The 27,116-nt window shown below is 33.5% G+C and overlaps 4 protein-coding genes and 1 pseudogene across 4 annotated transcripts; 3 read left to right on the top strand and 2 right to left on the bottom strand.

The window, feature by feature from the left end:
- LOC18586171 (F-box protein At2g39490) lies at window positions 2,777-4,753 on the top strand. Its single transcript, XM_018128766.1, has 4 exons — window positions 2,777-2,901; window positions 3,000-3,888; window positions 4,001-4,162; window positions 4,430-4,753. Exons 1-4 carry the CDS (start codon window positions 2,777-2,779, stop codon window positions 4,751-4,753), a joined length of 1,500 nt encoding a protein of 499 aa, XP_017984255.1.
- Window positions 6,505-8,917, top strand: LOC18586172 (annotated as a pseudogene).
- On the top strand, window positions 9,210-10,862 carry LOC18586173 (sucrose transport protein SUC2). Its single transcript, XM_018128998.1, has one exon. The coding sequence runs from the start codon at window positions 9,304-9,306 to the stop codon at window positions 10,768-10,770; it is 1,467 nt and encodes a 488-aa protein (XP_017984487.1). The 5' UTR covers window positions 9,210-9,303; the 3' UTR covers window positions 10,771-10,862.
- On the bottom strand, window positions 13,069-15,469 carry LOC18586174. Its single transcript, XM_018128767.1, has 2 exons — window positions 13,748-15,469; window positions 13,069-13,124 (listed from the first exon to the last, which is right to left on the bottom strand). The coding sequence occupies exons 1-2, from the start codon at window positions 15,414-15,416 to the stop codon at window positions 13,069-13,071; spliced, it is 1,725 nt and encodes a 574-aa protein (XP_017984256.1). The 5' UTR covers window positions 15,417-15,469.
- Window positions 19,810-21,495, bottom strand: LOC18586175. The gene has a single exon (XM_018128768.1). The coding sequence runs from the start codon at window positions 21,493-21,495 to the stop codon at window positions 19,810-19,812; it is 1,686 nt and encodes a 561-aa protein (XP_017984257.1).

Genomic DNA, 27,116 nt, shown 5'->3' on the forward strand with positions numbered 1-27,116 from the left:
TTTGATATTGCCCCATCTCTGATGTGGCTGTAGTGCTGTTATGAGCAGAAGAAAACAACTTAGAAGAAGACATTAATTCTTTTCAAAGTAAAATTAATTAGGCAATGGACATTATATTATAAACATTAATTAAACCACTTAAAACAAATAATTTAGAAAGTTCAATTAAAGATGGGAAGGAAGAATAGGAACAGAAAGAAGAAGCAACAGGAGGAGCTTGATCCAGACAAAAACTCAACAAATATTGAAGACACTATAAAGTAAGAACTGTTAATTGGTTTTTCTTTTGAATTTAACTAGTATTGCTCCAATCCGACCAATTTGATATTCTGAACAGGAATTTGGACCTTAATGAGCAAATCAAGGATGATATCATCAGTTGTTTGCCAGATGACATCCTGTGCCGGATCATTTCCTTTCTCCCTTTTGACTCTGCCATTCGAACCAGTTTACTTTCAACACGATGGAAAAACTTATGGAAGAAGGCTTTTTTGGCCCGAGATGGGACCATACAAGATATCGTTGCTGCAGTTTCCTGCTTTCTCAATGTTTTTTACCAGCTTCGCAGATCAGATAATAACTGGGGGTTTCAGTTTAGCTATGGCGAAGGTCATATCCTCTCAGTTGCTGTAGATCCAGATAGTGATACACTTCACCTCGATTTCTCTACTGGAGAAGAACTTCCCAGGGAGTTTGGCATTATATTTTTACTTGACCGCCAAATCCATACCAAGCAGCCATCTCCCCAACATTCAAAGTAAAAACTCTTCATCTATCGTCTGTCACTGACATTTCTTCTCTGGCAGCGTCTGATATAGCATCAAATAGTCCATTTCTTGAAAGCTTGACAATCACCAAATGCAATGGATTAGAAATTTTAGATTTTGGTGTTGACCGTTTAAGGCTTCGAAGTCTAACTGTCTTGGATTGCCCGCAATTGAAGAAGCTCTTCATCGATGGTTGCTTCATTTGCTCTTTTCGTCGTCGGGGATCGGCCCCCCGTTTTAGCCATTTTATTTGTAACTTAGTCGTGGGATATGATGCCATGCTTGATTTCAGACAAGGCACTGGCAACATCGACATCAAGAGTTATGACTTCACCATATTCCGAAGCATAGAATACGTGGAATCACTTAGACTGTGTAGATGGTTTTTCGAGGTACAAATGTTAGTTCTCAAAGTCTAAAACTCATATTTCAGCGCATTGCCCCGCATGTCCAAACAGACCGTTAATCATCATGCATCAATAACTATCCCTTATGTTCTTGCAGACAGTGACATGCAGAAAGCTGCAAATTTCAGGTGAGAATTTACTGTTCGGTTCATTGAAAGATTTGTGGTGGATTGAGTATTCAGAGGCGAGATACAACAGTGATGCTCTGATTTCTTTCCTAAAATTCTGCCCACGGTTGGAAACGCTTTAAGTAACGGTAAGGGACTAACCTAAGGATCCTTTCATCTATTAATTTTTTTTTTCTTTCATACAATCGTGCTACTATTTGCAATAATATATATTGATACTCTTCATTCATAATCTGCTGAGGAAAATCTTCAGATTGATCCTAGCAGCTATGGTGCAGTTGAAAGAGGTATTTTCAGCTGAACCACTGATTATAGCAAAGTCAGATCGAACTTGCTTGCCGCGTCTAGTACCTGAGAAGAAGAAGAAAAAAGGGGAGTTTCCATACAAGTTTAAACAAGGAGTTGAAAATCTTCCTGAAGTATGGCTTACTCATATCCACATGGACTTATAGTAGCTATAAAGTTTCAGCTTGTGCTTAAATTTTCTCTGCCCAAAGAAAAACATGAAGATAAGATCAGTTCTCTGTATGAATTTGAAAGTACATCTTAATTTTAAAGTTAAGATTTTTGTTTAATTAGGAGAAATTTTCTAGAACGCCAAACAGAAAGAACGTTGTTGGACAGTCTTTATACGTAAATTCAATGTTTGTTTTTAATATGACATTTGGATCATGACCATGTTGATGTAAACTGACAATTTTACATTTCAAAAGTAGTCATCATAATCAACCTGTAGCTGCTGCCATACAGATTGATTCAAGAAGCTGTAGAAGAACAAGCATAAATAATTTGTTCAGTGAGAGTCACAAGCTTAGAAGAACTCAAAGTTGTGAAATTAGCAGGATTTTCCAACGAAAAGGTGGAGAATGTATTGGCTAAGAGGTTGAAACAGGTATTCAACGTAGAACCATTGATCATTGCGAAGTCAAATAATAATAGGAAATCTGGTATAAAAATCTGGACTGCAAACCAGTCAATCATTTATAACATTAGATCGAAAAGTTTTGAGAGCTCTCGGATTCCACCACTATCATAATTATATAAAATAAATGTGGATGGTGTGGTATATTGAAATTTCAATAAACAGTACAAGAAATACCCTTAGCTTGCTTATATTTATTTATTTACTATGTTTGTGTTTGTATATATTGAAGCTAAATTTTAGCAAAATTTTAACTAGCAAAGACATTGACACAATGCTTATTAAAGATGAAAAAAATGTAATTAAAAGTCTAAATAGAATACTTTTTATGTCTTTATGGGCTAACTTGGGATTCTCGACCAAAATCAAGTAATTTTGTTCTTACTCCCTAGGTGATGAAGATGACCCTTGTCTTGTTCTAATTATGACTTTTTTTATATGGAGTCTTTGTCATGAAAGCTCATTGTTATTACCGCATATATATTTCTTAATAGCCAAGTGGCAAGAACATAAAAATGGTTCTAATTTCTCAGAAAAGGGAAGCAAAGATCCATGGGAAAGAAGAATAGGAACAGAAAGAAGTATCAATGGAGGAAGAAGCTTGGTCTAGATGATCAAAAGGTGTTCAGAAGCATTGAAGATGACACTAACATAAGAAACATTTCAGTTGCTATAAAGTAAGTAACTGTTTTTTTTTTTCATATGAATTTTACTCGTGATATACAAAAGAATTAATAATCTAATTTTTATTCAGGAATTTGAACTTTGAACAAAGAAATGATGATATTATCAGTAGTTTGCCTGATGAAATCCTTTGCCATATCATTTCTTTTCTCCCCTTTAAGTCTGCTGTCCAAACAAGTTTTCTTTCCACCCGATGGAAAGATCTCTGGAGGAAGGATTTTTTGGTACGACATGGAACCATAGATGATGCTTTCATTGAAATTTCAAGCTTCCTCCATGATTTTTCCGGTGAATTATCATATAAGCCCAGAAATAGCTGGGGGTTCCAATTCAACCTTGGCAAAAGCAGCGTTCTCTCAGTAGCTATTGAACCTGATAAAAAACTTCACCTTGATTTTTCTAAAGTGAAACATGAATTCCCATGGCAGTTTGATTGGTTGTTAGAGATTAATTTCCCAACCTATGATGACCCTCATTTTGCCTGGTGGTTTGCTCGAATTCGAAAAATGCATACCCTCCAATCATTACTCTCTACATTCAAATTAAAAACCCTTCATCTAATCTCAGTAAGTTATCTTACTAGCGAGGCAGTTTCCTCTATGACAAAGAATATCAAATACCTTGAAAGCTTGACCATAGAAAAATGCAACGGCTTGCGATCTTTACAGATGAAGGCAAGTGGTTCAGAGCTTAAAAAGTTAACCATCTTGGATTGCCAACAATTACAGTTTCTACATGTTGAGGGTTATAATATAAAGTCATTCCGATATCGGGGTAGACTACTGTCTTTGCAATGGGGTGCCTCCCTGGGCTCGTATTGGCCTGAATATAAGGATTATTTAAACTTCAACCTGGAAGATGCCATGCTTGATTGCAGACAAGGTCCGGCCTGCACCAACATCAATAGTTGTGGCTTTGAATCAATCTTTCAGCAACTACAAAATGCTAAATCTCTTACACTATGTAGATGGGTTTTCGAGGTATGTTTCTTCTGGATATATGTACAATATACAAACTCAACCTATAATTAAGTTTGCTGCACTTATAGCCTTGGTACTTTTCTAATTTTTTTTCCTTTTTTTCCTACTTTAGGCATTGATCTACCCAATTCTACCCCATAATAACAAGGAGCTACTTTTCCACCACCTAACAGAGTTGTGGTGGATTGATTATTTAAAGGAAATTAGATACAATAGCAATGCCTTGATCTCCTTCTTGCAACTCTGCCCTCACTTGACCAGACTCTATATCACTGTAAGTGTTTTTTTTTTTTCCAACTTAATTCTTCATGAATTGACATTATGAATATAATGGACCTCTTGCCAATGGACATTAATAACCTTTTCTTTTGTTACATAGGCCATTGGCGTCCAATTATGAATTGCTAAGTTTTCTTTTTGTTTCTATCATGGAAGAGAATTCATAATAAGTAAGCTAATTATAACAATATTGTTATAATAAGTGATTAAGTAGCGTTTGCGACTACACAATTAACCATCTGCTGCTAATCAAATCATACAGATTGATTCTAAAGGCTACAAAAGAACAAGCTCAAACAACTGTTCAGTGACAGTCACAAGGCTTCCAAGATTAGAAGGTCTCAAAGTTGTCAAATTAGAAGGATTTCCCAACGAAAGAGAGGAGATTATATTGGCTAAACGCTTGAAACAAGTATTCAATGTGGAACCATTGATCATAGCCAAGTCAAATTATAGGACTCGTGTGCGGGTTCTGGTAAAAGAAAATGAGATTCAAAAAGGAGGGGAAGATCCATGCAAGTTTATTGAGAAAAGAGTTGAAGATTTTTATGAATTTTGCCCTAAACATGTTCACATGGGCCTTTAACAGCAAAAAATTTCACTTAGTATAATTTTCAATCTTGTATTTTTTAAGTTTTTAGAATTTTTTTTTGGATGTGCATAATCTTGAGGATTTTTTTTTTTGTTTTTTGTAAGTCTAATGGAGAGAGAAGTTTGGCTATGAGTAATAAGAGCAAATAGGCTTTGTCTTTTCCCTTTTTCTTGTAGGCATTGATTTTCCTTATGCTACCAAAAATTTTTATTGGGTGTATTGATTATTCAAAGGAGAGATATGATACTAATGCCTTAATCTGCTTTCTGAAACTTTGTCCTCACTTGACCAAACTTTTTGTCTCAGTAAGTTTTTTTGCATCTTAAAATTTTCAAGAATGACATTATTAGAAAAAGATTGACATTCAATATTTCAATTGTGGAAGTTTTCTCAATGTTTTCAAAGAAAAAATACCCCTATACTGGTCCACCAAATAGATACTTGTTATATATGGGATTGTACTAAATGGTCCAAATTCTGACAAGGATAAACGTAAATAATTACAATGTATGTAAATAATACAATTTTTTGAGATAGAGATATACGTGTCTTATTCAAATTATTTGATTATTCAGATGATTATATTTTTTGATTCCTTGTTATTTCCCCTTACTATGTTACTCTCTAAAGTCTTCATAGTTAACCAGTTACTATAGATTGATCCTATAAAAGCTATATATAAAAGGACAAACAAAAAGAAATATTCAGAGAGGGTGATAGGGCTTCCAAGATTAAAGATCTCAAGGTTGTGAAATTAGAAGGATTTCCAAATTAAAAAGAAGAGATTACATTGGCAAGGAGGTTGAAACAGGAATTCAATGTGGAACCAATGATCAAGGCCAAGTCAAAATTACTCTTGGGGAGAGAAATTGATAAGAAACGTTCTTGCAATCTCCATAAATTGTGCTTAATTACTTGGTTTTATTATCGACTTGGCAGTGCATATTTTTCATCAAGGGAAATTGATAAGAAATTCCTTTTTTTTTTTTTGAAAGGTATAAATTTATTAGCCTCAACATCATAATGTCATTTCAAGTCTCTTGCTTATAATGTTAAAGACTCTCGTGACATACTCGGATCCAGTCTGGGCAAAGAGAAACAGTACATTTGTAAAAAGTAATAGCCATTGAGTAGTCAATGGCGTTCACGGCAAAAATTCTCTAAGAGTTCTCAGCAAGAGCCAGCACCCCGTAAATTAGGAATTTGGCAGTGCAGGCACCAAACTTCGTTTTATGCATGTATATTAGGAAGATGTCCTTATCAAAAAGTACTTAAGGAATCATAGAATTACTTCCACCATCTCCGGTCATTCATTTCTTGAATGGATTTAGAAATGAATGGTGAGAGATAGAGGAATGAAGGGGAAGTGGTGAATCGAAACCGGCTGGAAGGTGACCATGTTTCAATATCGTTTCGAGGGATGTGTTAAATGGTCTGAATTTAAAGAAAGAAAAACAAAAATAATGTGGTCTTATGTAAATAATGCAAAATTTAAAGTTTTTCCTCTTGTTATTTAAAATGAAAAAAAGAAAAATAAAAGAGAAAAATAAATATGGTTAGGTCTCATCTCTTGTGTACACATCAACATTAAGAAAGCTCAATGTCAAAGTCAAATGTTTTCCTTTTGACAAAGTCAAGGTCCATTATTTTTGTTCGAATTGAATAGCGGAAACTTCCTTGCAATTATATAACAACATTTTTATATGGAAGTCTTTGTCAAGAAAGCTCAAAGTCATTGCCTTATGTATTTTTTAATAGCCAACTCGGGATCATTAAAAATGCTCTTATTCCACAGAAAGTTGAAGGCAAAATCCATGGGAAAGAAGAATAGGAACAAAAAGAATCCATGGAAAAGGCAGCTAGATTCAAATCTTACAGTCAGATGGTCCAGAGCCAATTTAGATAATACAAAGTAAGTATTACTGTGTTAATTCTTTTTTTTTTTCTTTTGGATTTCATTAGGAACCAGATAAAAGCAAGTCGAATCAATTCCATGTGAGAATAATCTGAATTTTGTGCAGGAATATGGATTTTGAACAAAGAAATGGTGACACCATCAGTAGTTTGCCAGAGGATATCCTGTGCCATATCATTTCTTTTCTTCCTTTTAAATCTGCTGTCCAAACCAGTTTCCTTTCAACAAGATGGAAAGACTTGTGGAAGAAGAAGTTTTTGGTTCTGAAAGGAACCATGGATGATGCTTTTATTGCAATTTCAAGCTTTCTCAATGAATTTTCTGATCAATCCCACCAGCCAACAAGCAACTGGGGGTTCCAATTCAATCTTGGCAGAGGCAGTTCCCTCTCGGTAACTGTTGAACCTGATAAAGCACTTCATCTTGACTTTTCCAATGTCAAGCATGAGTTTCCATGGCGGTTGATTGTTGGCTAGAGATAAACGGCTCCAGCTACAACGACTGGTTCGATTTCTGGTGGTTACACTATCGAAATTGCCAAATCCATACTCCCCAACCATCACCCTTTACATTCAAAGTAAAATCTCTTCATCTAATATCAGTTAGTTACCTTTCTAGTAGGGCAATTTCTTCAATGATATCGAATTTCAAGTTGCTGGAAAGTTTGACAATAAAAAAATGCAATGGTTTGTGGTCTTTACATATAAAAGCTGGTGATTCGGGGCTTAAAAAATTAACCATCTTGGATTGCCAACAATTAGAATCCCTCCATTTTAAGGGTTATAATTTACAGTCCCTTAGATATCGAGGCAGATTAGTATGTTTTCAATGTGGTGACGGTGACTCATCATTCTTCTGGTTTTGGCCTTGGTTTAATTCTTTTTGGCTGGACGATGCCATGCTTGATTTCAGGCAGGGCCCTGCCTACAACAGCATCTTTAGCTGTGGGTTTAAATCAATCCTTCACCGAATTAAAGGTGTTAAATCTCTTACACTTTGCAAATGGGTTTTCGAGGTATGTTTTTCAATCATATGTCTACTTTACTTTAAATTTTCGATGTACCTAACCTTAGTCTTTTTCTTTTCTGTTAGGCATTGATCTGTCCAATCCTACCATCACCCCCTTTCCGTTGGGAACGCGGTTTCCACCAGCTAACAGAGTTGTGGTGGATTGACTATTCAAAGGAGAGATATAATAGCAATGCTTTGATCTCCTTTTTGAAACTTTGTCCTCGCTTGAGAAGACTATATATCACAGTAAGTTTTTTCACAGCAACTTCAATGTTATAAATGGATATCATCGCACTAATATATATATATATATATATATATATATATATCATCATCATCATCATCATAATTCACCTGCTGCAAATCAATGTACCTCACAGATTGATCCTAAAAGCTATAGAAGGACAAACAAGAACAACAATTCAGTGAAAGTGATCACAAGGCTTCAATCATTAGAAGATCTCAAGGTTGTGAAATTGGAAGGATTTCCAAATGAAAAGGAAGAGATTATGTTGGCAAAGAGGTTGAAACAAGAATTCAATGTGGAACCAGTGATTGTAGCCAAGTCAAATTATTTGAATTGTGTGAGACTTCTGGTAAAATCACCTGATGACCTGCTAAAGGAAGGGAAAGATCCATACAAGTTTATAGAGACAAGAGTTGAACATTTGTATGATTTATGCCCTCAACATGTTCACATGGGCTTCTAAGTGCAAAACAAGTAACAAAGCATGTAACACCAGATAATAGCAAATCAATTGATCATTGACTTTCGAGCCGCATTAGCTGATATTTTAGACAAAACAGAGGAGGTTAGAAGGAAAACCTGCTGTTGGCACTAAGTATAGGGAAGACAAAGTATGATGGCTCTGGAACTGTCTTTTTATCGGTGCTTTTAATGTCCAAAGCTCTGGAAATGTTTTGCTTCAATCAGAAGGAAATAAAGTTTCAGCTTCTGTGTTATGGTTACAGGAATATCGGCTTGTTTTCTGTTCAAATCCTTGCGCTGATGATAACGAACAGCTGACATGCTTGTGCTTCTAGGGTGCAGAAACTGGACTGTGTGATGATTTATGTCCCGATTGCTTGTACCAATTTGTACCACTTGTAATCTTCTTAATAATAGAATATGATAGCAATGCTGAATTTTTTCAAGATTCTCATCTTTTCCTTGTGACTCATCAAATTTGTACCAATTGCAACCTTCAATGCAACAATTCACATAAACAATATGTTATGATAGTCTTGAATTGTAATTTGATTAGGATAATTTAAATTTGTATATCTTGTTAAGCAAGTCTTTAAATCTAATTAGATTACAATAACATATCCTAATTGTATTTCTTTTTTTAACAGCAACATATCCTAATTGTATTAGGATAAGATTATTATATTGGATATATAAAAGGATGCTATGGGATTGAAAAATAGTGGAACACCTAGATTTAGAGAGTGATTTTAATGTATGAGGGATAGATCGAATTCTGTAAATTTTTGTGTTTTTGTGTATGCCTAATTTCTTTCTTTCTTTATTCTATCTGACTGCACTGGTCGATCAATCTCTCTTGTTCTAATCTATTGCAGATAGAGTCTGAAATCTGAATAGCATCAGTACGATATGGAGGATGGATTGGAAGCCCCAGGCCCGCTATGGAAGATTATAGTGGTTGCAGCCATAGCCGCCGGCGTACAGTTTGGATGGGCACTGCAGCTCTCTCTTCTAACCCCTTACGTTCAAACCCTTGGTGTCCCTCACATCTGGGCGGCTTTCATTTGGCTTTGCGGCCCCATCTCTGGCCTCCTCGTGCAGCCTATTGTAGGCTACAACAGTGACCGTTGCACCTCTCGCTTCGGTCGTCGCAGACCCTTTATTGCAGCTGGAGCCTGCTGTGTTGCTGCAGCTGTTTTCCTCATTGGTTTCGCCAAAGATATAGGACACAAAGCTGGTGATTCATTGGAAAAAAACGCAAAACCTAGAGCCGTTGCTGTCTTTGTTGCAGGTTTTTGGATTCTCGACGTGGCTAACAACATGTTACAAGGTCCATGTCGTGCTTTGCTTGCTGACCTTTCCGCAAATAATCATAAAAGAATGAGAGTTGCAAATGAATGCTTCTCCTTTTTCATGGCTGTTGGAAACGTTTTGGGTTATGCGGCTGGTTCCTACTCAAATCTTCACAAAATCTTCCCTTTCACAAGAACAACTGCCTGTGATGTATACTGCGCAAACCTCAAAACTTGCTTCATTATTGACATTGTTTTCCTCTTGTTGGTGACAATAACCGCGATTATCAGCGTGAAAGAGACGCCACTAAGCATGAAGCAAGAAGAAGAGAAAGCGTCTACGCCTTTTGTTGGGGAGTTATTGACAGCATTCAAGAGCTTGAAGAAACCGATGTGGATCTTGCTTCTTGTCACTTGCCTTAACTGGATAGCCTGGTTCCCATTCTTGTTGTACGACACGGACTGGATGGGAAGGGAGATTTACGGAGGGTATGTGGACGGAAATGCGACTCAACAGAAGCTGTATGATGATGGAGTACGGGCGGGTGCGTTGGGGTTGATGATTAACTCGATTGTTTTGGGTTTTACTTCCTTGGGATTGGAGAATGTTGGGCGCTTGGTTGGTGGGGTTACAAACTTGTGGGGTGGGGTGAATTTCATTTTGGCTGCATGCCTGGCTTCCACGGTGTGGATCACCAAGATAGTTGAGGCTTGGAGAGATAAACATGGACTCTTGGCCCCTCCAAACAACATCAAAGGCCCTGCCTTGACTATTTTTGGATTGTTGGGTATTCCCCAAGCCGTTACTTACAGCATTCCATTCGCTTTGACATCCATCTATTGCTCTACTTCTGGCGGTGGTCAAGGGCTTGCCCTGGGAGTGCTCAACATGTCAATAGTTATCCCACAGATGTTCATATCAGTGGTTAGCGGGCCGCTTGATGCAGCATTTGGGGGCGGTAACTTACCAGCCTTTGTATTGGGCTCCATCGTGGCTGCCGTTAGCGCTTTATTGGCAATTTTCGCCCTTCCAAATCCACCACAACAAGTGTCTCTCAGTCCTGTAATAGGTGGAGGGCACTGAGCAGTAGGCCTTGGGTCATCAATATAGTAGGATAATTGATTTTATATCTTTGTAATAATAATTTGATTCGAGGACGCAATTTTTTTTTTTTTTTGAGAATGACACAATTTTCATTGTAAGTTTATCAAAATTTTACCTATAATAATAATATAGGAATTTTAACCCCTGTTTTCTTTCTCTATATGCATGAAATCTGTCTCTGTTTCTTTTTTTCTTTTTTTTTTAACAAATAACAGTCTAATTTTTAAATGGGAGATTCATTTCCTATTTGGTTGATGGACATGATAAAGAAATATTTTGATTGTTGCAAATAAAAAATAATAATATTTCTAATTAACACCAAGAATTTATGCACATCTATTTCATAATGTATAATTGCATATCGTATCGCCAATCAATAGGAACCCCAAATCCAGCACCCCAACTTAAAATTTGAAAGATATGTATATAAAAGAAAGTAAAATTTTCATGTTTTCTTCTTCTTCTTCTCTTTTTTACCTACTCTTTCTTTTTTCCACTATTTTATCTTGTTTTCCACTACAAGGTGATCTATCCACTCTTTCTCTATATAATTTAGATATTGGTTATTCTTTTATAATACCTTAGATATTTACATTGAAAATCTTGGATTATAATTAATTATCTAATGAAAATAATGTTTTGAAAATTATTTAAAATAAGCAATAATCGACGATCTTCATTTTGAATTGAGAAATGCCTTTAATTCCTTTGCAATTGGAGCTATTTAACTTCCCACTAAAGTGAATGAAAGGCATGTAAAATAGATTCTTGTTCAAAAAAGTACCATGAAACTAAATTTCACACTAGATATTCTACCTTTTTTCTTTTGTTTTGCCTATTTAATTTATCTGTTTCTTTATCCCTTTCTGGATTTTTGGTCTATTGGAAAGGTATCAATATTCTCAGCTCTTTCTCTTTAATCTTTTCCTTTAAGCAAATATATATATATATATATATATATTCTCATCCTCTTTTCCTTATCTAATTTTCCTTTTTTTTTTTTGCCTTCTTGGCATACAATTGGAGAGAGGTTAATAATTACTGAAGAATTTGAATACTCTTAGGATGATTTTATTAAGAAGCCACTATGTGTTTATATACAAGTTTCATTGTCAATACAAAAAGAAAAATAATCTATGCAATAAAGATGAATTCCCTAGATCAAGCTAATGTTATATGACCAAGCCTATAATTAAGGAAAATCACAACCAAAATCACTAAGTCAATTGGAATGGCCAAGTCAAACCCAATCATATCAATTAAGATGGCCTTCATTAAGAAATCATATTTACTAGAATCACTAATTGAGATGGCCTTCTTTACTAGAATCACTAATTGAGATAGCTCTCATTAATTACTTTCAAAACGTTAGAGTATTTTTTTTTGAACATACCATTTTGGATTACTACGCAATAAGAAATGGCCCTCCCTAATCCTATGAATTTCATAGTTGTTTCTCACAGTTGAAACAAGATATGCACCGATAAAATCACAAGAGTACAATGGCTATATATAATTTACACAGCCAAAATATTGGCTGCAAAAAAAAGAAAAAAATTTACAATCTAAACAACATACATTGAATCTAATTGAATTGTTTTGGAAACCAGGAGCCATCAAAGCTTTAGAGCTCACCATAATGTTTTTCAATAAAGAGAAATGGGTGTTCCCTCTCTCGAAAAAGTTCATGAATCTCATATTAATGCACAATTCTACAAGAGTGAGTGACTGCCAATATTTTCTTGTCAAATTGACAAGAGTTCAATTTTTGAGATTAGTCGAACTTTATAACAAGAATTTGGTAGTTGGAGAAAGCACATAAGCTAGATTACATTAGTTTGCTTACCAAGCGACTTCCTCTGTCTTACCATTTCCTGGCTTCACTTAAGCCAGCTTGTGACTTAATAGAAGATGCTGTAATTACTAATTTGAGTTTACTTATGACAATTTCGATTGGTTCGTGAGGCTTTTGAGGCATAAAATATTTGATGCTAGGGAAATTACTTACCTATGTAAGGCTGCTATAGAAAATACAGGAAAGGTATATATATAGTCTACTGTGGTAGGAAAACAGAAAAAGTATACAATATTTTTGAAGCATGTGACAACTCATAACATCTGACAAAGTCTTTGTGTTGAAGTCACCGTAAAACTAGAAGAAATCTCTTCAAGTGATATCGAATCAATTGCTTGACCAGTAAAAATAGAGAACCATATACATAAACTAGGCAATCTTCCAATTTACAAATATATGACAAAAATATCAGAATTCACAAATTAATTCCAATGAAACCTTGGAATAGCATACCATTTCAATTGTGGACTTCTAGTCCCTGCCAACAAAATGAAATTTTATTCAGAATTTTAAAGTTCTCATAATTCATAACCATACAAGAAAACCAATGCTTACAGAGAAGTACTACGAATAGTTTAAAACAACCAACCGAGGTAGCATTTCATGTATGCTCCTCGCTACTTGTGGAGGGACATTGATTAGGCTAACATTTCCAGTGAACAATATAGTTGCACTCATTGTCTAAACACTCGAGAGCTAGATCTAGGCAGGGTCGATAACATTGATGGCATTCAGGGTAATCATAGACCTTCTTCGTGAAAGTGAGTGGGTGTGGATGATAGCTTTTAATGTAGGTGTGCCCAAGCTTCATAAATGAGTATCTTCCGATAACACATTTAGGATGAATTGAATTGTCACAAATTACACAATGATAAAACCAATAATTTGGATTTCTCTTTTTTTCACAAATGTCACAATAGTGGTATTCTGAATAAATGTTATCCTCATGATAAGTGAGTATGAGAGGATGTTCGTCACACTTGTGTCGAATCTTGTTGGGAAGCCTAAGACATGTGTAATCCACAACAAACTTGCAACCTTTGCATGCATAACCCATACTTAGGCTACCTCCACACCCACTACATTGCCCTTCATACTTACCGTAAAAGGTCAGAAGGTGTTCGTGCCCTCGACATGTGGCGGTATCAGAAGTTAGAGCGCATCGAAGGCAGAAATAATGTTCACACACATTGCATTCGTAGGCGAAACCAATATTGAACTCATAGCTGCAGGTTGAACAATAGAAAAAGAGATCTGAAATAAGGAGGGTACAGGGGCGTTGGTGAATATGAAACCAAAGGTGCTTCTTCCTAGGTGATTCAGCACATGATTTGTGGAGAAAGAAATCACATTGTGAACAATAGTAAAACGAAGAAGAGATGGATAACATGCAGCCGACACAAAATTTATCATCATCCTTATCAGCATTGCCTAAAATTAAGTTGTGTTGATGGCTTAAATGTTTTATCTCTGTGGGAATCACATTTTCTCCAACTTTGGACTCTTTAACAACAGAGAAGACTGAAGGCTCGTTAAGTTGCTCATCTGTGCCGTCTATCTCATAGAATTGGTACCAACTAGAATCTTCTTTTGCACAATTCGCATGCACAATATAATTGCAATCAAAACAACAGTAACCCCCATGCTGTGCATTCACTTCCCCAGGACAAATTTTGCATTCCCACGTTTCAATATCAAGTTTCCCAAGGATGAAGGTGTGGGAAATTGGGTGATGATGTCGTGGTAATTTGATGATGTGTGGCAATGAAATGCATTTTTTATGGACTATAAAACTGCATGTGGAACAAATATAAGAAACATAATCTCCAATAGTTCCACATGCATCACAAATGAATGAGACTTGTCTCCAAAACAAGGTGAATGGGTGTTCATGAATTTCACCTTTAATACTAGGTGGTGGTGACACACATTTAACATGAAGGGCAAACTTGCATATGGAACAACAATACACAAATCCTTGACCTTGGGTTTCTTGGCATATTTGGCAAGGGAGAGATTTTGGATTGAACTGTAGAATAAGAGGATGTATGCGGTGGCAAAGGTGATTAATTTTAATTGGTAGCTCTGCACATGCAATATGAAGGGCAAACTGACAAGGTGAACAACAATAAACAAATCCCCTAGGTTGGGTTCTTTGACATATTTGGCAAGGGAGACGTTTACTATTGAACTGTAAAATTAGAGGATGTTGGCAATGGAAAAGGTGACTGATTTCAATAGGTAGATCAACACATTTCTTGTGTATGAAAAACCCAAAATCAAGAGAAAGGTATGCAGAATCTAATAACGGCTTCCAACATGCAAAGCACTCAGCTTCTTTAAGTTCTTGGTAACCATTTTCACTGGAGATCAATGGATCCTTATAGCCAATATCTTCGAGCTCTCCAAACCTTCTTTCAGCAACGTTCTTTGAAAACAAAGCACATTTGATATGAAAGTCTAATTTACAAGAACAATGATAAACAAATTTGTCACATCTTTTGCCACAGAAATCACAAAAACCCCAACAACCTATATACGGCGGACTTACTAGAAGTTGAAGGCTGTGGTCGCGATGAAAGCAGTGATTTACCTCGGAGGGTGCCTCGGCACAGTTCTTGTCAAGGTAAAACCCGCACTCCGCACAACTAAAGGTTGGACCCGACACCAGTTCCCCACATCCTGAGCAATAAGCCTGCTTCTCACTTTCATGGCTCCGCTCTTCATTGAAAAGCAGTGGATGTTTATGGCTAAAATGCTGAAGCTCCATCTCTCCTTTCTTCTTGTTTCAATGCAAGTTTGTGGGTTGGGTATAAAAAAAGGGGTTTATGGTTACTTATGGAAGCTTACGCTGGTTCAAATATTTATATTGTCCAAAGGAATTTTTACTCTTGTTTCCTTTCTCTCTGTTTTTTGTTTCTTAACAAATAACAGTCTAATTTTTAAATGGGAGATTCATTTCCTATCTCTTTCCATCTTTATCTTTAAATTCATCTTTACTTTTTCCTCTAATTAATTACCACTGTCTGCCATGAGGCCGAAAGTAAAATAAAATATGTTGTGAATAAAGAACATATTATTATTTTACTTTAAGTGTGATCAAAAGTAAAAAGTATGAGTTGAATTTGAATACTAAACTGCAATGTTAATGATAGTGAAATATTTTGGTTATTGTAAAGAAAAAAAAATAATATTTCTAATTAAAACCAAGAATTTATGCACGTCTATTTCGTAATGTATAGGTGTATATGGTCTCACCAATTAATAGGAACCCCCAAACTCTCTATGAAGAGGACACATCAGCATCTCCACTTAAAATTTGAAAGAGAGATATAATTTAATTACATTTTGGAATGAAACAATTTATCTCCTTCCAAAAGCATTAGTAAATGTCTATTGCTGCCTTATAACGAAAATCTATATATAATAACAATAAAAAAATGGCATGACTTCGAAGGGAAGGAAAGGTGCAGCATTAAAGGTTAATTACTCTTGAAAAGTAAAAGAAAAAAAAAAGAAAACTTATGCTCTCAAAATTTAGATATCGTGAAAATATTTTATCATATTCGTTACCTTCTCTTTACTCGTATGGTAAAATTGGAACTAATTAAGAAAGAAACATATTCTTTAAAATCTTGAAAAGATGATTCTTATGAAGGGGATCACATGTTATTGATTACTGATCTAAATGATTAATATGAGGACAAGATAACTTGAAGAGAATAAAGTAAAATTTTATTTTTTTTCTTTTTCTTCTTTTTTTTTTCACTATTTGTTCCTTTTATGTTTTTTTCCATCCAAGTTGATCTATCTACACTTTCTCTATATAAGTAAGATATTTATATAATACCTTAGATATTTACATTGAAAATCTTGGATTATATTTAATTATGTAATGAAAAAAAATTTAGAAAATTATCTAAAATAAAACAACCATCAACGATCTTCTATTTGAATTGAGAAACGCCTTTAATTCCTTTGCAACTGGAGCTATTTAATTTCCCATCAAAGTAAATGAAAGGCATGTTAATTAGATTCTTGTTCAAAAAAAAATTACAATGAAACTAAATTTCACACTAGATATTGTATTTTTTTTTCTTCTGTTTTTCCTATTTAACTAGTCATTCTTTATCCCTTTCTTGCTCCTTGGTCTCTTGGAATGGTATCAATATTCTCTTTCTCTTTCTCTTTAATCTTTTCCTTGGTCTCTTGGAATGGTATCAGTATTCTCTTTCTCTTTCTCTTTAATCATTTCCTTTAATAAAAAAAAATTCTCATTCTCTTTTCCTTATCTGATTTTCCTTTTCATTTTTTACCTTCTTAGCATACAATTGGAGGGAGCATCAGTAATTACTTTCAAAACTTTAGAGTGTTTTTTTTTTAATGTGTACATATCGTTTTGAACCACGCAATAAATCTCACGTCCATTTAAGGATTCAAACATGAGATTTTTAAATTGAAATCTCAAGATCTAACGGATGAATTATCTCGTCAAGGACAACTTTAGAATTGTTGTTTCTCATTGTCGCAACAAGATATGTAACGGACAAAATCACAAGAGTACAATGGCTATAATTCACAAAGCCAAAATTTATATTGGCTGCAAAAAAAGAAAAAAAAATCTACAATTTAAACAACTATACATTGAATCTAATTGAATTGTTTTGGAAACCAGGAGCCAACAAAGCTTTAGAGGTCACTATAATTGTTTTTCAATAAAGATAAATGAATGTTCCTTCTCTTGAAAAATTTCATAAATCTCAGATTAATGCACATTTCTACAAAAGTTAGTGAGTCCCGATATTTAGATGCTATAGAATTTACTTATCTATGCAAGGCTACTATAGAAAATACAAGTATATATAATCTGCTCTGGAAGGAAAACAGAAAAGCATTCAATATTTTTAAAATAAAACTGTTGTAAATAATTTATATTGCTGATATATTTTAAGTGTCAAAACTAATCAATATAGTATACTGACAGTTGAGTTTTGAATATAAAAGTGCATTAATGTTAATGCCTCCAATTTAAGGATTTTTCAAAAGGCCAAACAAAATTTATTCACAACTATTCCTCTCTCTATGGAGCTTGGAGTAAATAATGTCAATTAATTATCAAAAACAACATAAACAAATTAACATGTTAGGTATCCAAGCTTTATCATAGCTGGACATGTCAGCATCTATCTCGAATTAAAATTCGAAGTACATAATACATATACATTTTGATATTAATAAAAATGACTAATTTCATGATTCACGCCCATAAAATTTTATATCAACAATTAATAGTGTGTTAATATATATATATATATATATATATATATATATATATGTATGTATAAAAGAATTTTCACTAAAAATAAAAGGTGAGAGCATTTTTTTTATTTACTTTTCAAAAGTAACATTAAGTTAAGATATCCAATTTTTGGTATTCATGAACTTTTGAAATAAGGAAGAATAAGTAGCCATATTTATTGTTTTTAGAAGAAGATAGAAAAAGTTTCACTGCAATTGCCTTTACTAAGATTTACGTTCAAAATCTTGTATTAATTAATTAATCATGTACTGGACCCTTAAGTTTTAGAATTTTTTTTACTCAAAATTAAATTTTAGAAATTTATCTGAAATAAGAATTAATTAAATATCTTCAATTGAATTGAGAAATGTCTTTTCAATGCAATTAGAGCTATTTAATTTCTAACTAAAGCAAATAAACTGCATATTAATAAGATTCAACAATAGAACAAAGGCGACCAACATAAAGCAGATGTTACACGGTTTTTATTTAGAGTAAATAAACCGCATATTAATAAGATTCAACAATAGAACAAAGATGAGAATCATAAAGTAGATGTTACAAGGCTTTTACTTTAGATTCTTGTTTAATAAGGTTATAAGATTTTTTTTTTAATGAGATTTACGAATTCCTAGTAATGTTTACAAGTTTTTTTTTTTAATTGGGAGAAAAGGGTTCCAACGTTGCTCTTTTGATAAGAGATCATGTATCAACCAATGAGCCAAATACTCAGATACTTCCAATATTTACAAGTTAATGTCCCTTAACTTTATCCCTTCCTTTCCCTTTAATTTTATAAAAGGGTATCAATTCTCTTTCTCTTTCCTTTAACTATTTGATTTTTGCTTTCCCAAATTGTCGGCAAGCTCGTGTGAAAATAAAGAACATGTAATTTGGTGTGAAGGTTGAAGAAGCAACCTTATCAAATATTTTGCTTCACAAAATGCAACTATTCCCATAAATACTGTGTTTAATTAGTAAGAGTAAAAGAAAGGAAGGAATAGAAAGAGCAGAAATTAAGAAGAAATGGGGTTTCCCTCTTACTTTTCATTTCCTCAAATCCAATCTTTGAAGCATGTTATAGTCTAGTTAGCTAGTCTACTCAGGAAAACTAAGAAAAAGAAAAGAAAATGTCTGCAATGGTTTTGAAGCAAGTAAAATTGTAACAGCTTAATTCGGTTAGAATCACCATAAAATAAGAAGATATCTATTCAAATTTCAAGTGATCATAGCAAACAGATCAATTGCTTTAGCCAAACAACAGAGAATCATAAAATATACGAGAAATGTTCACTTATACAAATATGATCACAAATTATTTTTACTTTCAAAGAAAAAAAAAATCTTAAAACATCACATGATTAAGATTACAGAGTGGCTTTATTCAAACATTTTGGAAATTATAAATGATAAAGAAGTATGAATAGTTTAAAAACAACCCGATGAAGAAATCACATTTTTGGTTGAGATCATCAGCAACCTCTTTCTCTGATGGCCATCGGAACAATAATATTTACTGTGCCAATTCAATAAAGTCTGAGTCTATTTTGCTACAACTCCAATGGATAATATAGTTGCATTCTGCACACTCAAGAGCCAGATCTGAGCAGGGCTGACCGCATTTACAACATTCAGGGTAAAGAAAAACCTTTTTCACAAAAGTAAGAGAGTGTGGATGATTTGTTTCTGTGAAGATCCTTCTCCCGAACTTGATAAATGGCCCGAACTTGATAAATGGGTAATCTCCAAGAACACATTTGAGATGAACTGACTTGTCGCAGATTGTACAATGATAAAACCAAATGTTAGGGTTTCTTCTTTCTTCACAAATGTCACAATAATGATATTCTAAATAATCATTATCTTAATTGTATGTGAGAGTGAGGCGATGTTCATCACATTTGTGCCTAGCTGTTTGTGGTAGCCGAGTACATTTCGAATGCAAATTAAAATTGCAACCCTTGCATCTGTATGCTGACACATCATCAATACTGTCACCACAAGCATTGCACTGCCCATTATACTTGGGGTAAAGGGAAAGGAGGTGCTCCTTGTGTCCTTGACTAGTGCAGGACCAAGGAAATTCACCACACTGAAGGCAAATATACTTGCTCGAAGACTCGTCGCTGGCTCTGTTGGCAAAACCAGTATGATTGGACCCACAGAGTTCACAAATGAAAAAGCAATTTGGAGTAAGCATTAAGGAAATCTCAGGAAAAGGCCACAACGGCTTCTTCCTGGGTAACGCAGCGCATGATTTATGGAGACAAAAATCACATTCTGAACAATGATAAAAAGAAGTCTCGATGAGTAGACTACAACAATCACAGCATTTGTCATCCCTTGCTTCATCATATAACACTAAATTGTGTTCATGACTGAAATGTTTTATCTCTGTATGTATCACATTTTCTCCAAGTTTGATCTCTTTAATGACAAGAAAGGATGGATCCACCAGCGTTGGATTTTCATTAAGCTTCTCATAAACATCTTTTGACTCAATTCCATAATAACAATCAGTATCCTCTAGAACACATTTCACATGGACAATAAACTTACACTCAGCACAATAGTAACTCCCATACTCTTTGCTCACCTCCTCATGACAAATTCCACATTCCAATATTCCGCACTCATTTTCTACTACAAAATAGTGGTGGAAAATAGGATGGTGATGCCACATGCTTTTGATGATGCGCTGTAATGAAATGCAATTCTTGTGGGCTGGAAGGGCACATGTCGAGCAAATATAAGAAGCATAATTTCCTGACATGCCACATGCACCGCAAATGAATGAAAATCGTCTTAAACACCTAGTGAATGAGTGTTCATGACTGCAATCTTCAATAAAAGGTGATGGTGGCACACATTCAATGTGAAGGGCAACCTTGCACATTGAACAACAGTAAACAAATCCCTTGACTTGGGTTTCTTGGCATATCTTGCACGGGAGACTATCACTATTAAACTGTAACAACATAGAATGTTGGTGGTGGCAAAGGTGATTGATTTCAAAGGGTAGCTCAACACATTTCTTATGCAGGTAAAATCCACAATCAAGAGAAAAGCATGGAGAGTCTAATAATGGTGTCCAACATACAAAGCAATGGGCGTATTTGAGTTTTACAGAAGGATTTTCAGTAGAGATCAATGGGTCTTTATGGGCAATATGTTGAAGCCCTCCAATGTTCTTTTTAACAATGCTATATGTAAACAGAGCACACTTGATGTGAAGCCTTACTTTACAAGTAATAGAACAAAGATAAACAAAGTTGTCGCACCTTTTGTTGCAAAAATTGCAATTAAACCAATATTTACCAGCTGTCCATATCGTAAGTTTAAGGCTGTGTTCGCGGTGAAAGGGGTGATTCATCTCTAAAGGTGCCTCGGCGCAGTTCTTGTCGAGGTGAAACCCGCATGCCACGCAGCTATACGTTGGACCCGACACCACCTCCCCACACACATTGCAATAAGCCTTCTCATCACTGTCATGGCTCCGCTCTTCCTCGAAAACCAGAGGATGATTATGGCTAAAATGTTGAATTTCCATCTCTCCTTTATTTCTACGTGAGTTTGAGGGTGAGATTGCTATAAATGTATTTGTGCAAGCGCAAGCCTATATATATACACTTCAAAATATTTTACTGCCCAAGGAATCAAAACGAAAAATTGTTTATGGAAGTACCATTTTCACCCCTTTTTTATCTCTCTTTTCAAGGAACTGTCTAATTTTAGGTGGGCGATTTTACTCTCTTAATGGATTTAATCTTCAATCTTTATTACTTTCAACTTTGATGTGACCACTATTTCCCTTGGTGCCTCCATTAAAACAAATATTATAGTAATATTGAAAATTATCCTATATACCAACATTAAAATTTTTTAAATATTATAAGTAGATTTAAAGGATTATAACATTTACATAGAGTTATAATTTAAGTAAATTTATAAATTAGTATAATTATTAAATAAAACACGTTAATTGTATAAATTAGTATAATCAATAACGCGTTATATATATTTTTCATAGGAATCATCTTTTCACTATGTGTTTAAGAATATGACTCTTTCTTTATACCTATCTTGTCATAAAAAAAAGTAAAAAATATAAGAGAAAATTTTCACTAAGAATAAAGTTAAAATGCTCAAACTCCCTTCGAAATTATGCCATACTTTTTGGTACACATATAATAAATTATCCGACTTTAAATATAAAAATTAAGATTATTATTCTAAATACAATCTTCTAATTGTCCATTTGAATTTAACTAAATTGCACACTAAATTATGCATCTTCTTTTTTCTTTTGCTTTTGCTCTCTGTTCCTTTCTTGCTCCTTTTAATTCTCTCAAAATGGTACCAATTGATCTCTCTCTTTTCTTTATCTGATCAACTTAGAGTCTCGTGGGATTAATCCAACTTTCAAACAGGAATTGGGAAGTAGTTGAAGAAACCAAAGAAGATTCCACTAGTGGTGTACCTAATGGCACCTTTTTGTCTCAGAATTTCCTTGCTTCCCTTTAGAACTGCAGTCAAAACCAGTTTGGTTTGTGACTCAATAAAAGATGCTGTAATTACTATTTTAAGGTTAGATAGCATTACTCTCAATTGTCAATATCAAAGTCCAATGAAGAGTATTCAAATCAAGATTTATAATTTTTTGATTTAATTACCTCTTGATTAGCACTTGTATATTTAGTTTAATAATAAGTACATATATTTCTCATTTAAAAGAGTCGAGATTAAATATATTCTTTAAATTTAAAAATGAAATTACTCAATTATGCTATTAATTGTACAATGGCCTATAGCTCTCCATGATAAACCAAATTCATTGTTCTTGTTTCCATGCCCATACCAGATTTCTATTGCCATAGGAGTCTTTGGCCTATTAGGCGAGAGACTTGAAATGACATATCAGTATTGAGGTTGAATAAATTCACCTTTAAAAAAAAAAACCAAACTCATTGATCCAGGAAATTGAAACTCAAAAAAATGAGACCTCGCTACCAGGTTTAGTATAAATTCATCAAATCTATACTACTAGGTTTAGTATAAGAGGGTTTTTTCAGTTCTTTGAAAAATGTTTTACGTCTCTCAAGGGTGTAAAACATTTTACCTGATCAATGGATATTTTTCTTGTTGACCCGTGAAATATTTTACATTTATAATAAATTTTCCATCTTCTAAAAAAGCTTAAATCCTTAAAATATTTTTCAAAAAATATTTTATGTCAAAACAAACGGATCCTAAATTGCATTACTAAATTACGCTTTTTCTTTTTTTTGTTTTTTCTATTTGGCCATTCTTTATTCCTTTCTTGCTCTTTTATTTCTCAAAATGCTATCAATTGTTCTTTCTCTTTTCTTTAGATGAACAATAAATAACTTGTTATAAATCCTTTATAACATAAGAATCATCTTTTTCACTTCATGTGTCTAAGAATATGACTCTTTCTTTATGCCTATCTTGTGATCAGTAAAGCGAAAGTAAAGAATATGAGAGAAAATTTTCATAATACATTTTTTTCTTTTACTTTTCAAGATAAAGTTAAAATGTTCAAACTTTCTCCCCTTCGAAGCCATGCCATTTCTTTTGGTATACATATAATAAATTATTCGAGGTTAAATATAAAAATAAAAATTATTATTCTAAACACAGTTGTCTAATCTTTCACTTGAGTTCAACTAAATTACGGAATAGGTTATGCTTTATTTTTTTTTCTTTTGTTTTTTCTGTTTGGCCCTTCTTTATTCCTTTCTTGCTCCTTCTATTTCTCTAGAAATGGTGTCAATTAATCTCGTTCTCTTTTTTTATCTGATCCACTTCAAGTCTTGTGGGATTAATCCAACTTTCTAAGAGGAATTGGGAAGTAGTTGCAGAAATCAAAGAAGATTCCATTAGTCGTTTATCTAATGATACCCTTTTGTCTCATAATTCCTTGCTTCCCTTTAGAATTGCTGTCCAAACCAGTTTGCTTTGTGACTCAATACAAGATGCTCTAATTACTATTTTGAGGTTCAATAACATTACTCTCGATTGTCAATATCAACTCCAAAGGAGAGCATTTAAATCAAGATTTTATAATTTCTTAATTAGCACTTAAATATTTAATTTAATGATAAATATATATTTCTCATTTAAACAGTCAAGATTAAATATTTTTTTTAATATAAAAAAGAAATTACTCAATTATGCTATGAATTGGGCAATGACCTATTGACTCTCCATGATGAACCAAATTCATGGGTGCAGGAAATTGAAGCTCAATAAACTGAGCCCTCACTACCACATTGGATCTTACCGATAATGTATCTAAATTTGGCCCAAAACTATTAAATCTCTCAAATCTTCTAGCAGTCAAAAGGAAATGGATTTATCATTTATGGTATTATTATTTAATTTTTTATGGTATAATATACAGAGAAGTTCCTAAATTATTTATTAAAATTTAAATAAGTACTTCTATTTTTATTACATTTAATTAACTCTTATACTTTTATTTTGAGCTAAATAAGCCTTTATATTTTTATTTTGAGTCAAAGAAACCCTTATGACTAATGATTAACTTAATCAAAATATCATTTGTTATTCTATATCTCATGATGCTAACGTGATGTACTAAAATATCATAATTAATGATGATGTGGTATGTTAGCATATTATAACTGATGATGATATGACATGCTAATTTAGTATGATAACATGACCATTTGACATTTTTCACTCTTTATATCAATATTATATTAGTGCAATGTGGATATAAAATAACAAGTGGTATTTTTATTAATGACAATTAATTAATCATTAGTTATAAGGCTTATTTGATTCAAATAAAAGTTAAGGGGCTTCATTGAATGTAATAAAAGAATAAGAACTTAATTATTTGAATATTTTTAAATAGTTTAAGAGTTTATTTGAGCATTATGCTATTTTTTATTAATTATAAATAATTAGAGTAAAAGATAAAAGTCTTGTTTGATTTTTTTCATAGAATGTCTTATTTGATTTGTTCTTAGATGTCAATATTACTCTTATAGCCTTGTGTTATAAATTAGTGACTCCAAAATACACTCAAATCTCATTTTAATTTGAACAGATAACAGATTGAGGCTTGACCAAATATTGATATACTATATATAGTAGTATTTTTTATTCATAAAAAATATATACCATTAATGAAAGATCTTGAGCAGCACACCAAGAAGCTCTATCAAAATAAAAAAGCTGTCAATGTCAAGCTAATATTGTATCATAATTAAACATTAATATTTTGGTTCATGAGTAGAACATCCTTTCAAGTTGAGAGGCAGAGTGATCAAATTAATTAATTAATTAATGGTTGCTGATCAGAAGAGAATTAGTCTGACATCTAATGACAGTCCATGCAAATCCAGCACTCGAAAAAAGCTCCAAAATTTTATTTCTTATGCTGCATTTTACAAGAATATATATAATTCAAAAGGAATTGGATATGGTTTATGAACTTGTTATATATCTAAAGTAGTAGGATTACTGGTATATCTACTTAACGTTCCCATTGCTTGTGCTATATCAAGTCTCGTAGCATTTGAGAGATACATGAGTGTACTAATAATTTGAGAGTATAAAAACTAGGAAATAGGCTCTCCAACATTTTTCCTTAATCTCACATTTGGATCATAAGACGTACTCACAAGTTTACAATCATATTTATTGATTTTCTTCAATATTTTCTCGATATAATGTGATTGTGTAATTATAATACACATAGAACTTCGTAAAATCCTAACTCCCAAAATAACATCTGCCTCTTCTAAATCTTTCATGTCAAAGTTATTCGACAAGAAATGTTTAGTCTCCTTAATAATACTCATATTACTATCGAAGATGAGAATATCATCAACATACAAACATAATATGACACATCCAAGGTTAGTAACTTTAATATAAACACATTTACTAGAGTCGTTTATCAAAAATCCACTTGACAACATGACTTGATCAAATTTCTCATGCCATTGCTTTAGGGCTTGCTTTAATCCATATAAAGATTTCATCAGTTTACAAACTTTATGCTCCTGACCTAGTATGACAAATCCCTTCAGTTGTTTCATATATATTTCTTCTTCTAATTCACTATTTAAAAAGGCAGTTTTAATGTCCATTTGATGAATCTCCAACATATATATGGATACCAAAGCTATAAGCACTTGGATTGTCATCAATTTTGCTATAGGAGAATAAGTGTCAAAATAATCAAAACCCTCCTTCTGGGAATAAAGTTTTGCAACTAATCTTGCTTTGAAATTTTCTATGGAACCATCTAGCTAAAGTTTCTTTTTAAATATCCACTTACAACCAATAGCTTTTCACCCTTTAGGCAATTCGGTCAAAACTCAAGTTTTATTATTTATTAAAACCCCATTTCAGCATTTATGGCATTTTATAAAAAGTAAATTCTACAGATGATGTGGCCTTTTTGTACGTTCGAGGATCATCTTCCATTAGATAGGTATAAAAATTGTTTCCACAATTTTTCTCTACTCTTGCTCTTTTGCTTCATCTAGGACCTTCCATATTGATTATATCTTCTTCCTCTTGCTTTACCAAAATTAGAGTGCATTCAGAAGATGATGATTTACTTACCTTAATTTTCAAGGGTAAGATATCCTTAAAAAATACAACATCTCTCGATTCTGTGATAGTGTTGATACTTATATCAGTCACTTTGGATTTTATTACTAAAATCCTGTAAGTGACACTATCTTGGGAATAGCCCACAAGAACTTCATCAATGGTTTTAGGTCCAGTTTCTTCCTTTTAATTTATGAAATTTTTACTTTTGCCAAGCACCCTCATATTCTTAAATAATTTAAATTAGGCATCCTCACTTTTCTGTAATTCGTACAGAGTTTTGTCTAATTTATTTTGAGGAACTGTCGTAACGTGCGGGTCCGGGAACCCGACCGCTAGACGTGAATGTGAAAACTCCATAAAAATTAAACTAGGAGTCGCCACAAATCTTTTTTACTAGGTGCGATTGGCCACCTATTGACTCGATTCTAATCGATGAAGCATTAAATTAATTTTAAGCCCACCGAAAAGAACCTTAAACCGGTCTACAATTTTCTGGATCTAGGGTCGGGAGTACGGTTACGCCCGGGGGAAGATTAGCACCCCTCGGACGCC

Source organism: Theobroma cacao, chromosome 10 (assembly GCF_000208745.1).
Source record: "Theobroma cacao cultivar B97-61/B2 chromosome 10, Criollo_cocoa_genome_V2, whole genome shotgun sequence".
In the NCBI taxonomy this organism is placed as follows: Eukaryota; Viridiplantae; Streptophyta; class Magnoliopsida; order Malvales; family Malvaceae; genus Theobroma; species Theobroma cacao.